The sequence below is a fragment of the Pongo abelii genome, chromosome 15 (genome assembly GCF_028885655.2).
Source record: "Pongo abelii isolate AG06213 chromosome 15, NHGRI_mPonAbe1-v2.0_pri, whole genome shotgun sequence".
In the NCBI taxonomy this organism is placed as follows: Eukaryota; Metazoa; Chordata; class Mammalia; order Primates; family Hominidae; genus Pongo; species Pongo abelii.
In genome coordinates this window covers 75,871,861-75,886,483 of record NC_072000.2, presented here as the reverse complement: position 1 = coordinate 75,886,483, position 14,623 = coordinate 75,871,861, and the positions used below count along the sequence as shown (strand labels likewise).

Here is a 14,623-nt window from a genome sequence, read left to right as displayed (position 1 = left end):
ATGAAAACAGAACTACCAATTTTCTGTACTGCAAACTAGCAACTGTACCTTAAATATTTATAAACCAGACCCATTCCAATTTTATTTGGGTTTAACATATTACACTGAATACTGGGCACTGAAGTCTGCAGCAATATAATTCCAGTTTCTTCTTCCATTCATGGGGAGGGAAAAGAGGACAGGGTGGCTGATGTATTGGTTAAGAATGCAGGCTCTAGAGTCTGAGCGCCTGGATTCAAGACCAGCCTGCACAGACTGATTGTGACTGGTCTTTGTGTCTCAGTGCTCTTGGCTATAAAACAGGAACAATAATAGTATCAAAGCATTCTGAGGATTAATTAAAATAATTCATGGAAACTGTTTCACACAGTGTCTGGCCTAGTCACTATCAATAAAAATAATCTACTTTTGGCCAGGAGCAGTGGCTCACGCCTGTAATCCCAGCACTTTGGGAGGCCGAGGCGGGCAGATCACGAGGTCAGAAGATCAAGATTATCCTGGCTAACACGGTGGAACCCCGTCTCTACTAAAAATACAAAAAATTAGCCAGGCATGGTGGCGGGCGCCTATAGTCCCAGCTACTTGGGAGGCTGAGGCAGAAGAATGGCGTGAACCTGGGAGGTGGAGCTTGCAGTGAGCCGAGGTCGCGCCACTGCATTCCAGCCTGGGCAACAGAGTGAGACTCCATCTCAAAAAAAAAATCATCTACTTTTATTACTCCCTTACATGTGCCTCACACTCCTGCTCAGTGGGATTCCTTGCTGCCTCATGAACGCACTGTGTGCTTCTGTCCTTCCGAGTCTTGTTCTTATTGTTCTGAGTATGGACCACCCAACTGCTTATTCCCTGGCCTGATGAAATCTTCTTCCCCTCCAAGGCCCATCTCATTCTGATCCAGTTAACCATTATGACTTGTCCCCATTGGCTTCTACCTCCATGCTCTTTGTTTGCAATTCTCTTATTAGATTTATTATATTAACCGTGACATCCATTACAGTAATTTATGACCCTGTCTCCTTCATGGATAAGGACTATGTCTTACTAGCCTATTTTGTTCTCTACAGTATTTAACAACCTGCAGAGTCATACTTAAAAAGCATTTATTGGATTTGAAACAGTCCTGCTTACTTGTGAAAGTGGGCATAATATATCAACTACAACAGAAGCTCTCTCATAGGATATGTATAAAGATTAAATGAGATAATGCATGTAAAGGGCTACTAACAAGTTATTATCTTATTATCAACAGCTCCTATTTCTTCAACGTTTTATCACATGCTCAGCACTGTACTAAGTGCTTTACATGTGGGAACGCCTTAAACCAGGGCTTGACATAATCATCTTTCAATCCCCTTGCACAGAGTAGATGAAATATAGGCATTTTTAAATGACTGTTGAAGAAAAATGGCTCTGATATGGCAAATTTAAAAGTATCTGAATTTTCCACATTATCTAAAAGCTGACTTGATTAAATAATAAAATTCCTAATACTTCACAGTATAGTTTTCAAAATTATTTATTTTTTTAGAGACGGGGGTCTCATTATGTTGCCCAGGCTGGTCTCGAACTCCTGGGCTCAAGCAATCCTCCTGCCTCAGCTTCCCAAAGTGCTGGGATTACAGGTGTGAATCACATCACCCAGCCTACAGCATAGTTTTAAGCATCAGAATATTCCAATATTCTACACTGAATTCCTAGTTAGAAATTAAAAAATAAAGATAACCGATTTTAAAAAAAGAAATTAAAAAGAAAGTAATTCGAGATATGTAAATGGGATCTTGGAAATCTTAAAACTGAAGAGCAGTATTATGCAAATTTATATTCAGTGCTCAGGACTATTAAGGGATGACAGCTAAGAAAAACAGCTCTGGGAACTTCTGTATGCCTTAATCCCCTTGACTGTAAAATAGGCCAATAGCTGGAATCTATTGCACAGGGTTGCTGTGAGGATTAAATCAGATTATGCCAGTAAAGTGATTAGAACATAGTAAAATGAAACATGTATTTATTTCATTTGTTTTTATCATGAGATGCCCCCAACTGTACTGTAAGTGAAGATCAAGGTGCCTGACAGTAAGAACACAAATTTTCTAAAGCATCAAGTGTTGTAAATTCTTATCAGTGTGAAAATATTAGGAGGTTAGTTTTGTCTTCTCATTGCCATTTTAACAACTGACATGGGCATCAGTAAGTAGTGAAAGGCGGGCGCGGTGGCTCACATCTGTAATTCCAGCACTTTGGGAGGCCAAGGAGTGTGGATCACCTGAGGTCAGGAATTCGAGACCCTGGCCAACATGGTGAAACCCCATTTCTACTAAAAATGCAAAAATTAGCCGGAAGTGGTGGTACACCCCAGTAATCCCAGCTGAGGTGGGAGAACTGCTTGAGCCCAGGAGGCAGAGGCTGCAGTGAGCCGAGATCACGCCACTGCACTCTAGCCTGGGTAACAGAGACCCTGTCTCAAAAAAAAAAAAAAAAAAAAAAAAAAAGTAGTGAAAGTCCCAGAAAGGCATCAGGATGGAGAATATAAAAGCTTGGACAAGCTACAAAGAATTAGTTCATTTTCTAAAATAAGTTTCTTCAGGAATTGAAATGCATACTTCAGCTCCCACATATATATCATCATCAAGTTAAATAAAAAAACAAATTATTAGATTTTTGTGCAGTGCTTTCTTTTATATTTAATAGATAAAATTTTAATTTGTTTTTCTGTTCACTTTAGCTTTTGATAGTGGTAAAATGAGGAATTAAAGCACCAAAGATTTGAAAGGCAAAATGCCACAATATAGGAAACAAATTGTGTCTTCTTTTACAAAGCATGGTTATGTAAGACAGTTAATAAAAACATAAAATATATTAAAAGAATAATTTAAACCAAATGTAAAAAGAGATTTAAAGCTCCTTCTGATGAGTCCAGTTTCCTTGTAACACACTATGAATCTCTTTAAATATAAAGACACACAAAGCTGGAAATTTTAAAATATGACGACACAGATGGAAACTAAAAATGCTTTGCAATGATTCATATGCATAATCCACTGCACTTATAAGCATTTCCTTTTTAAAATCTGTATTTGTAAAGGCACCAAAATAATCAGTTTCTCAAAATAATTCCAAGGCATTAATGAGATTTCTTACCAAAAAAATTACTCCCAAGACTAAAAGCCTAAGTATGCATGTCGTCTGCTTTATTTCAGTACAATCCAGGCTTTGAATGCTGTTACGTATGGAGATAAAAAAAGACAGAGGCTAACCCCTGGTGCTCTTTAGTCCAGACATGGAGCTATTCATATAGAATAACATGCTTTGAACCTCTGGATTCCACTGTCTAGTAAAAAACTACTGTCTAATAGTAATACTCCTGTTGAACGGGATGACATATTTAAGGCACTTACTTTCAAAGTAAAATTGAAGAGACTGACTGATTGCCAAATTTTAATTTTGCCTAGTAAAGATATTAAATAAAACAACTATCATATATGATAATTAATAATTTATGAAGGGACATTTTAATGCTTCCAAGAATAGGAAGGCCATAATTTCAAAATAATGGCCAGTTTTGTGAATTAAATAAACTTTGAGTTCAACTCTTTATAGTGTTCTTATCTTTCCCATGTGGATACGACTATAAAATATTTATCACAGATCAGCACCGTCTGTGATCCAGCACTTGGCATCACTAACAGAGGACATAAAATGTGTCAGAAATCCCCATAATGTCTACAACCAGAGTATTCATTTTTTATTTAATATAGCTAAAACAAAAGAAAATGGCAATAAATATCTCCTTTACATAAAATAATCTGTTTTAATAGAAATTTCAAATGTTAAGTATATGACTATATTATCAATGTCTAAATATTTTTATTCTCCTTGATAAACACAGTAGTAGAAATGACCGAATCAATAAAGTTGGACCTAAACATCATTTTTCTACTCCTTTGTTAGTATAAATGTTCAGAATATTTACTGGAAAACAGCCTCCAAAATAGTTAAGTTTCAGGGCAGCCAAGATGGCCGAATAGGAACAGCTCCAGTCTACAGCTCCCAGCGAGAGCGACGCAAAAGACGGGTGATTTCTGCATTTCCATCTGAGGTACCGGGCTCATCTCACTAGGGAGTGCCAGACAGTGAGCACAGAACAGTGGGTGCAGCGCACTGTGCGCGAGCCGAAGCAGGGCGAGGCATTGCCTCACTCGGGAAGCGCAAGGGGTCAGGGAGTTCCCTTTCCTAGTCAAAGAAAGGGGTGACAGATGGCACCTGGAAAATCGGGTCACTCCCACCCTAATACTGAGCTTTTCTGATGGGCTTAAAAAACAGTGCACCAGGAGATTATATCCCACACCTGGCTCAGAGGGTCCTACGCCCACGGAGTCTCCCTGATTGCTAGCACAGCAGTCTGAGATCAAACTGCAAGGCGGCAGCGAGGCTGGGGGAGGGGCGCCCGCCATTGCCCAGGCTTGATTAGGTAAACAAAGCAGCTGAGAAGCTCGAACTGGGTGGAGCCCACCACAGCTCAAGGAGGCCTGCCTGCCTCTGTAGGCTCCACCTCTGGGGGCAGGGCACAGACAAACAAAAAGACAGCAGTAACCTCTGCAGACTTAAATGTCCCTGTCTGACAGCTTTGAAGAGAGCAGTGGTTCTCCCAGCACGCAGCTGGAGATCTGAGAACAGGCAGACTGCCTCCTCAAGTGGGTCCCTGACCCCTGACCCCCGAGCAGCCTAACTGGGAGGCACCCCCCAGTAGGGGCAGAATGACACCTCACACGGCCGAGTAATCCTCTGAGACAAAACTTCCAGAGGAACGATCAGACAGCAGCATTCGTGGTTCACGAAAATCTGCTGTTCTGCAGCCACCGCTGCTGGTACCCAGGCAAACAGGGTCTGGAGTGGACCTCTAGCAAACTCCAACAGACTTGCAGCTGAGGGTCCTGTCTGTTAGAAGGAAAACTAACAAACAGAAAGGACATCCACACCAAAAACCCATCTGTACATCACCATCATCAAAGACCAAAAGTAGATAAAACCACAAAGATGGTGGAAAAAACAGAGCAGAAAAACTGGAAACTCTAAAAAGCAGAGCGCCTCTCCTCCTCCAAAGGAACGCAGTTCCGCACCAGCAACGGAACAAAGCTGGACGGAGAATGACTTTGATGAGTTGAGAGAAGAAGGCTTCAGATGATCAAACTACTCTGAGCTACAGGAGGAAATTCAAACCAAAGGCAAAGAAGTTAAAAACTTTGAAAAAAATTTAGATGAATGTATAACTAGAATAACCAATACAGAGAAGTGCTTAACGGAGCTGATGGAGCTGAAAGCCAAGGCTCGAGAACTACGTGAAGAATGCAGAAGCCTCAGGAGCCGATGCGATCAACTGGAAGAAAGGGTATCAGTGATGGAAGATGAAATGAATGAAATGAAGCGAGAAGGGAAGTTTAGAGAAAAAAGAATAAAAAGAAACGAACAAAGCCTCCAAGAAATATGGGACTATGTGAAAAGACCAAATCTACGTCTGATTGATGTACCTGAAAGTGACGGGGAGAATGGAACCAAGTTGGAAAACACTCTTCAGGGTATTATCCAGGACAACTTCCCCAATCTAGCAAGGCAGGCCAACATTTAGATTCAGGAAATACAGAGAACGCCACAGAGATACTCCTCGAGAAGAGCAACTCCAAGACACATAATTGTCAGATTCACCAAAGTTGAAATGAAGGAAAAAATGTTAAGGGCAGCCAGAGAGAAAGGTCAGGTTACCCACAAAGGGAAGCCCATCAGACTAACAGCGGATCTCTCGGCAGAAACTCTATAAGCCAGAAGACAGTGGGGGCCAATATTCAACATTCTTAAAGAAAATAATTTTCAACCCAGAATTTCATATCCAGCCAAACTAAGCTTCATAAGTGAAGGAGAAATAAAATACTTTACAGACAAGCAAATGCTGAGAGATTTTGTCACCACCAAGCCTGCCCTAAAAGAGCTCCTGAAGCACTAAACATGGAAAGGAATAACCGATACCAGCCACTGCAAAATCTTGCCAAATTGTAAAGACCATTGACATGAGGAAGAAACTGCATCAACTAACGAGCAAAACAACCAGCTAACACCATAATGACAGGATCAAATTCACACATAACAATATTAACTTTAAATGTAAATGGACTAAATGCTCCAATTAAAAGACTGGCAAATTGGACAGAGTCAAGACCCATCAGTGTGCTGTATTCAGGAAACCCATCTCGCATGCAGAGACACACATAGGCTCAAAATAAAAGGATGGAGGAAGATCTACCAAGCAAATGGAAAACAAAAAAAGGCAGGGGTTGCAATTCTAGTGTGTGATAAAACAAGACTTTAAACCAACAAAGATCAAAACAGACAAAGAAGGCCATTACATAATGGTAAAGGGATCAATTTAACAAGAAGAGCTAACTATCCTAAATATATACGCACCCAATACAGGAGCACCCAGATTCATAAAGCAAGTCCTTAGAGACCTACAAAGAGACTTAGACTCCCACACAATAATAATGGAAGACTTTAACACCCCACTGTCAACATTAGACAGATCAACGAGACAGAAAGTTAACAAGGATACCCAGGAATTGAACTCAGCTCTGCACCAAGTGGACCTAATAGACATCTACAGAACTCTCCATCCCAAATCGACAGAATATACATTTTTTTCAGCACCACACCATACCTATTCCAAAATTGACCACATACTTGGAAGTAAAGCTCTCCTCAGCAAATGTAAAAAACAGAAATTATAAAAAACTGTCTCTCAGACCACAGTGCAATCAAATTAGAACTCAGGATTAAGAAACTCACTCAAAACCGCTCAACTACATGGAAACTGAACAACATGCTCCTGAATGACTACTGGGTACATAATGAAATGAAAGTAGAAATAAAGATGTTCTTTGAAACCAATGAGAACAAAGACACCACATACCAGAATCTCTGGGACACATTTAAAGCAGTGTGTAGAGGGAAATTTATAGCACTAAATGCCCACAAGAGAAAGCAGGAAAGATCTAAAATTGACACCCTAACATCACAATTAAAAGAACTAGAAAAGCAAGAGCAAACACATTCAAAAGCTAGCAGAAGGCAAGAAATAACTAAAATCAGAGCAGAACTGAAGGAAATAAGAGACACAAAAAACCCTTCAAAAAATTAATGAATCCAGGAGCTGGTTTTTTGAAAGGATCAATAAAATCGATAGACTGCTAGCAAGACTAATAAAAAAGAAAAGAGAGAAGAATCAAATAGACACAATAAAAAATGATAAAGGGGATATCACCACTGATCCCACAGAAACACAAACTACCATCAGAGAATACTACAAACACCTCTATGCAAATAAACTAGAAAATCTAGAAGAAATGGATAAATTTCTCGACACATACACTCTTCCAAGACTAAACCAGGAAGAAGTTGAATCTCTGAATAGACCAATAACAGGATCTGAAATTGTGGCAATAATCAATAGCTTACCAACCAAAAAGAGTCCAGGACCAGATGGATTCACAGCCAAATTCTACCAGAGGTACAAGGAGGAACTGGTACCATTCCTTCTGAAACTATTCCAATCAATAGAAAAACAGGGAATCCTCCCTAACTCATTTTATGAGGCCAGCATCATCCTCATACCAAAGCTGGGCAGAGACACAACCAAAAAAGAGAATTTTAGACCAATATCCTTGATGAACATTGATGCAAAAATCCTCAATAAAATACTGGCAAACTGAATCCAGCAGCACATCAAAAAGCTTATCCACCATGATTAAGTGGGCTTCATCCCTGGGATGCAAGGCTGGTTCAATATACGCAAATCAATAAATGTAATCCAGCATATAAAATGAACGAAAGACAAAAACCACATGATTATCTCAATAGATGCAGAAAAGGCCTTTGACAAAATTCAACAATGCTTCATGCTAAAAACTCTCAATAAATTAGGTATTGATGGGATGTATCTCAAAATAATAAGAGCTATCTATGACAAACCCACAGCCAATGTCATACTGAATGGGCAAAAACTGGAAGCATTCCCTTTGAAAACTGGCACAAGACAGGGATGCCCTCTCTCACCACTCCTATTCAACATAGTGTTGGAAGTTCTGGCCAGGGCAATCAGGCAGGAGAAGGAAATAAAGGGTATTCAATTAAGAAAAGAGGAAGTCAAATTGTTCCTGTCTGCAGATGACATGATTGTATATCTAAGAAAACCCCACTGTCTCAGCCCAAAATCTCCTTAAGCTGACAAGCAACTTCAGCAAAGTCTCAGGATACAAAATCAATGTACAAAAATCACAAGCATTCTTATACACCAATAACAGGCAAACAGAGAGCCAAATCATGAGTGAACTCCCATTTACAATTGCTTCAAAGAGAATAAAATACCTAGGAATCCAACTTACAAGTGACATGAAGGATCTCTTCAAGGAGAACTACAAACCACTGCTCAATGAAATAAAAGAGGATACAAACAAATGGAAGAACATTCCATGCTCATGGGTAGGAAGAATCAATATCGTGAAAATGGCCATACTGCCCAAGGTAATTTATAGATTCAATGCCATCCTCATCAAGCTACCAATGACTTTTTTCACAGAATTGGAAAAAACTACTTTAAAGTTCATATGGAACCAAAAAAGAGCCTGCATCGCCAAGTCAATCCTAAGGCAAAAGAACAAAGCTGGAGGCATCACGCTACCTGACTTCAAACTATCCTACAAGTCTACAGTAACCAAAACAGCATGGTACTGGTACCAAAACAGAGATATAGACCAATGGAACAGAACAGAGCCCTCAGAAATAACGCCGCATATCTACAACTATCTGATCTTTGACAAACCTGAGAAAAACAAGCAATGGGGAAAGGACTCCCTATTTAATAAATGGTGCTGGGAAAACTGGCTAGCCATATGTAGGAAGCTGAAACTGGATCCCTTCCTTACACCTTATACAAAAATTAATTCAAGATGGATTAAAGACTTAAACGTTAGACCTAAAACCATAAAAACCCTAGAAGAAAACCTAGGCATTACCATTCAGGACATAGGCATGGGCAAGGACTTCATGTCTAAAACACCAAAAGCAATGGCAACAAAAGCCAAAATTGACAAATGGGATCTAATGAAACTAAAGAGCTTCTGCACAGCAAAAGAAACTACCATCAGAGTGAACAGGCAACCTACAGAATGGGAGAAAATTTTCGCAACCCACTCATCTGACAAAGGGCTAATATCCAGAATCTACAATGAACTCAAACAAATTTACAAGAAAAAAACAAACAACCCCATCAAAAAGTGGGCAAAGGACATGAACAGACACTTCTCAAAAGAAGACATTTATGCAGCCAAAAAACACATGAAAAAATGCTTACCATCACTGGCCATCAGAGAAATGCAAATGAAAACCACAATGAGATACCACTCACACCAGTTAGAATGACGATCATTAAAAAGTCAGGAAACAACAGGTGCTAGAGAGGATGTGGAGAAATAGGAACACTTTTACACTGTTGGTGGGACTGTAAACTAGTTCAACCATTGTGGGAGTCAGCGTGGTGATTCCTCGGGGATCTAGAACTAGAAATACCATTTGACCCAGCCATCCCATTACTGGGTATATACCCAAAGGACTATAAATTATGCTGCTATAAAGACACATGAACACGTCCATTTATTGTGGCACTATTCACAATAGCAAAGACTTGGAACCAACCCAAATGTCCAACAATGATAGACTGGATTAAGAAAATGTGGCACATATACACCATGGAATACTACACAGCCATAAAAAATGATGAGTTCATGTCCTTTGTAGGGACATGGATGACATTGGAAATCATCATTCTCAGTAAACTATCGCAAGGACAAAAAACCAAACACTGCATGTTCTCACTCATAGGTGGGAATTGAACAATGAGAACACATGGACACAGGAAGGGCAACATCACACTCTGGGGACTGTTGTGGGGTGGGGGGAGAGGGGAGGGATAACATTAGGAGATATACCTAATGCTAAATGACGAGTTAATGGGTGTGGTACACCAGCATGGCACATGTATACATATGTAACTAACCTGCACATTGTGCACATGTACCCTAACACTTAAAGTGTAATAGTAATAAAATTAAAAAAAAAAAGTTAAGTTTATACATCAGTAGTCTTTTCAAGAATTCAAACGGCAACAAATTTTCACATTATGAACGTGGATACTCACAGCATTCTCTAAATATATGTGTCAAATAGATATTAGCTGTGCATTATGAAAAGTGAAATGGATAGAAAAAGGCAAAGATTAGAAAAGAGACACCTGGTCAGGCGCAGTGGCGCATGCCTGTAATCCCAGCTACTAGAGAGGCTGAGGCAACAGAATCGCTTGAACCTGGGAGGCAGAGGTTGCAGTGAGCTGAGATTGCGCCACTGCACTCCGCCTGGGTGACAGAGTGAAACTCTGTCTCCAGAAAAAAAAAAAAAAAAAAAAAAAAAAGAAAGAAAAGAGAAGAGAGAAAAGAGACATCTAACTATTGCTTCATTATATATTCTCAGTGGCTGAATTAAAATAATAAATATACCTTAAAACTGATTTTTTGGACTCCCATTCATTTTAATAAAATTTGAATTTTTGATTAAGGAAATCCTATCCAAATTTGTTCACAAAATGACATTCAATAGCTGGACCCTTCTGTGAAAAATGAACATAATGGGGAAAAAAAGAAATAAATAAACTACCTGAACCAATTTTATTTTTGGAGTAATTTTTAAATGTAATGTTAAAACTACTACCACCCACCACTAGGATGCAATATGGCTAAAATGCTAAAAGAAAGAAATAAAGTAAGAGTATATAAATATATTATCTATAAAATTAGCCCATATGCTCAAATTACTCTAAGCAGAATGTGAAATTTTACATTTTTATATTTAAAAATCTTGGCTAGAATATATCTTTGGCGGTACTAATAGACTTTGAAACTCTAAGCTTTTAAGAACAGCGCGGTGAAGTGGCACAGACTTTGAGGCAGACTATGTTTGCACCCTGGTTCCAAAACTTACTAACTGTGTGAAATTGGATTTATTACTTAATCTCTGTGTGCCCCAGAGTCCTTATCTCTAAAATGTAAATAATAATAGTACCTTTCTCACAGGGTAGGAAGATTAAATGAGATAACGTATTTAAGGCACTTAGAAAAGGGGCTTGCAAATATGCTCATTATTAATTATTGTTATTACTGTATTGTTATTAACACATTATCATGATTACTGCTATTATTTATTCTCGGACACTTGAAAAACTTACCGTACATATGGAAGATTATCAAAAGAATTTAACGTAGTTTAAAGTGCCTTATTTATAAATTCTGACATACAGAATTTCATCAGATGAGAAATGTTCAGAGTTCAGAGTTAAGAAAAAAGGAGTAATTGCAAAGAGAGTGTCTTTCACAATAAAAAGTATCAGTTATCTCCATCAAAACAAGAAACATTAAGGTCTGTATTCTGGAAGCCTAGCAGTAAACCTGAGCAAGAATGCTGTCCTCAGAAAGGCAAACTCACCCCTTGTTCATCCAGTTTCATGAGCTGCTCTGTGACCTTGGGCGTGTTGAAGGCCAACCGCAGGCACTGGACATTGAGCTCGGGAACCACATGCTCCAGCACTTCTTTGAGAGGCAGGCCTCTGGCCGTCGAGTGCTTGGCTGTCGACGGAATGGCGTCCTCCAGGACCGAACCTCTCAGTGTCATGAGCTGCAAGAGAGACAGGTGCTGTGGTGAGGCTTCTGGGATGTGAGATGCCTGAACACATGTACATGCACTGCAGGCCTGGACTGTGGGGCTCCTCACAGAGCTAGGGAATTATTTTTGATGGGTAAAGCCAGTGAGGGAGAAAGAATGAGAAAAGTGATGTAGGTTACTCTAATATGAAAAATGAAACCAATGCTTTCAAGACCAGGGTAGGTCCAAAGGAGCACACAATCAAGACTTCTGAGGATATTTATTTAAAGACGAAAAATAACATTTCCTTAAAGAGATTAGTAAAGATCAAGGTCTCTATATGGCTATACAATGTCACTATGCATACTAATTAGGAAATTAAGAAGGCAGAATCCCAGAGCAATGTCTGAAGAATAAATACTTAGAATTTGGATGTTATATTTCTTTGAATTATAAAAAGGGGGAGATAAAGTTTTAAGCTTCATAATGCATGGCTGACAAGCATAAACTATTCATATTACCAAATGCTGCTGCCACCGGACAATCATCACCATCAGTACAGCAGCACAGGCAACAGCAGCTGAAATTACTTTAGATTTTCTCTTATTTCTTAAAATACCTTCTCTTCTTAAAATACCCTCCATTAATACCTTAAACAAAGACATTTTCCTACATAATGATGTTGTGTCAGAGAAAGGTTAACCAGACATGAAGCCTAAAGTAGTCTTAATTTCCAAAAATGTCTACAAGGCAAAGTTTTGTTAACCTAATTTAACTACTGCATGGGGAAAGAAGAGAAAACTCATCAAACTGAATACATTTCCATTTAGCAACAGGAGCTACAAAAGCTAGGAGTGCAAGTTGAGGATTGTCAAATATGAGGGTAAGAGGTCAGAAAGACACACTGCAATCTCAGAAGGACAAGTATACCCAACAAAGCATAACCAGGTCAGGACCTCAGACAGTCCAAAGGCAGAGAATGGACCACAGTGGCTCAGGGCATAAAGAAAGGCCCCACTGAAAGGGGGGGTTTTAGGAAATAGCCATGAAATAGAGAAACAATTTCTACAAAAAGAAAATGTCAAGAGAGAACATAAGCAAAGGTATGGAGATTGGGAAAAAAGGGAGTAAGTGGGAAAGAGTGATTATTGTAGATGGACACAAGGAGAGTACAGGGAGAAATGGATGAGGCAGCTGCGAACTGGGGGTGCACAGAAGACCCTGAAGCTGACTGAGTGGTACACGCCTCATTGGGCTCCTACAGGTCAGCACAGGACGTGTTCGTAGGGGGATGATGTATACTCAGAAATTAAGCTGCAAATAAGATGAACTGTGAGACGAAGCAACTGGAGGCAGAGAATGTAGTTAGAATGAGTATCTTTTTTCTTTCATTATAAACAATTTCTTTTCAAATAACAAGTAAAAATCATTTTCCTATTAATGTATAATTTGACACAAATAGTTTTTATTTTGTTTTTAAATCATGGAAAATGGCTAACTCAGTTATCTGACTCTTTTCTTCATAAGAAAATACACAGCTTGAAATAGGGAGCCACAAAGGCTAGGGGTGTTCTCAATTTAGAAGCCAAGACCAAATTCGAGTCATTGCATCCTGAGCCACAGAAAGCAGCTAACTCATGAAAGCCAAAGCAGATGAGAAAAAGAATGGCTCATTTTTTACATCCGAATCACTAGTATTACTGATATTTTTCTTAATGACTTCCAGAAATAAGAATGGAGTCCTCATAAGTCCTTGTGTTCCTATGCTTAAAAACACTCACATGCCATAAAATTTTGCTCATAAACAAACTGTCATGCCTACAAAGGTATATATCTTCTTTTATGTTTTGCAATGTTTATTTATACTAAAATGAAAGAGATTTGTTTGTATTTCTGTTATCTTGCTGCCGCTTACTGAAGCAACTAGAGTGTCACTGTCATGTTTTCTTTTTTCTTGTCATATTTATCTGCATGAGAAATTAGTAACATGAGAAGTCCCTGATACAAATTAAGTCTTATCTCATTTGTAATAGGTAAATGGGCTTCAGTGAAAAAAGTGAAGGAACTATCTCTCAAAGTGCAGGAGCTACAGACAGGAACCAGTATCTGGAAACATTTCTATCAAAAGTCTTAATACAATATTACCATTAAATCAAATTTATGGATTATTTATTATTAGAAAGAAAAAATTATACAAAACCTAGTGGTAATTAATTACATAAACATTAGAGGGAGGAAGGAAGGAAGAGAGGAAAAGGAGGAAAGACATGGAGAAAGGGATGAAAGGAGACAGGGAAGGAGGGAGGTGAGAAACAGGGAGGCAAGGCACCATTTGAGGCATCGGGCATGTTGTACTGAACAACTCGGACAGAAGCCCTCACCCTCCCGAGGCCTGCACTCTAGTGGGAGAAATTAAAAGCAAACAAAATGACTAAGTGTAACAGAGAAGACAGTGTTAAGTATTAATGAAAAATAAAGCATTGAATTGGATATGAAATGGGAGGGGAGTAGAAATTTTAGATTCAGCGGTTAAGGAAGGTCTCTGTGGTTTCTAAGTAAAGGCCAGATGGAGATGAGGCAGCCTGACAGAGAACACAGCAGTGGGGAGGAATGACGGGCATCTGAGCCCTGAGGCAGAGGTGTCCTGAGGTGGCCCAGGTAGGAAGGAGGCCAGTGTGGCGGGAAAAGACCGAGCCAGGAGGAGTTATCAGGGAAGAGGCGCAGAGAGATAACCGGGAAACAGATGAGCATGGTCTCCTAGGCTAGCAAAGACAGTGGCTGTTTCTCAGAGGGAGATGAGGAAGCTTTCAAGGATTTTGAACTGAGGAATGACAAGATCTGAATGACACTTCAAAAGGAAGCCTTTTGGGTCAAAAGGAGGCAGGGCTTCAGC

General features: G+C 39.3%; 1 protein-coding gene across 25 annotated transcripts in view; it reads right to left on the bottom strand.

Moving 5' to 3' along the window:
• Positions 1–14,623, bottom strand: part of SIPA1L1 (signal induced proliferation associated 1 like 1) — a 411,542-nt gene that overhangs the window by 109,322 nt on the left and 287,597 nt on the right. For all 25 annotated transcript variants that reach the window (XM_054530289.2, XM_063715614.1, XM_063715628.1 and 22 more), the window contains one exon: positions 11,575–11,763. In XM_054530289.2, the coding sequence (XP_054386264.1) occupies positions 11,575–11,763 (189 nt within the window). The remainder of the gene's footprint in view (positions 1–11,574; positions 11,764–14,623) is intronic.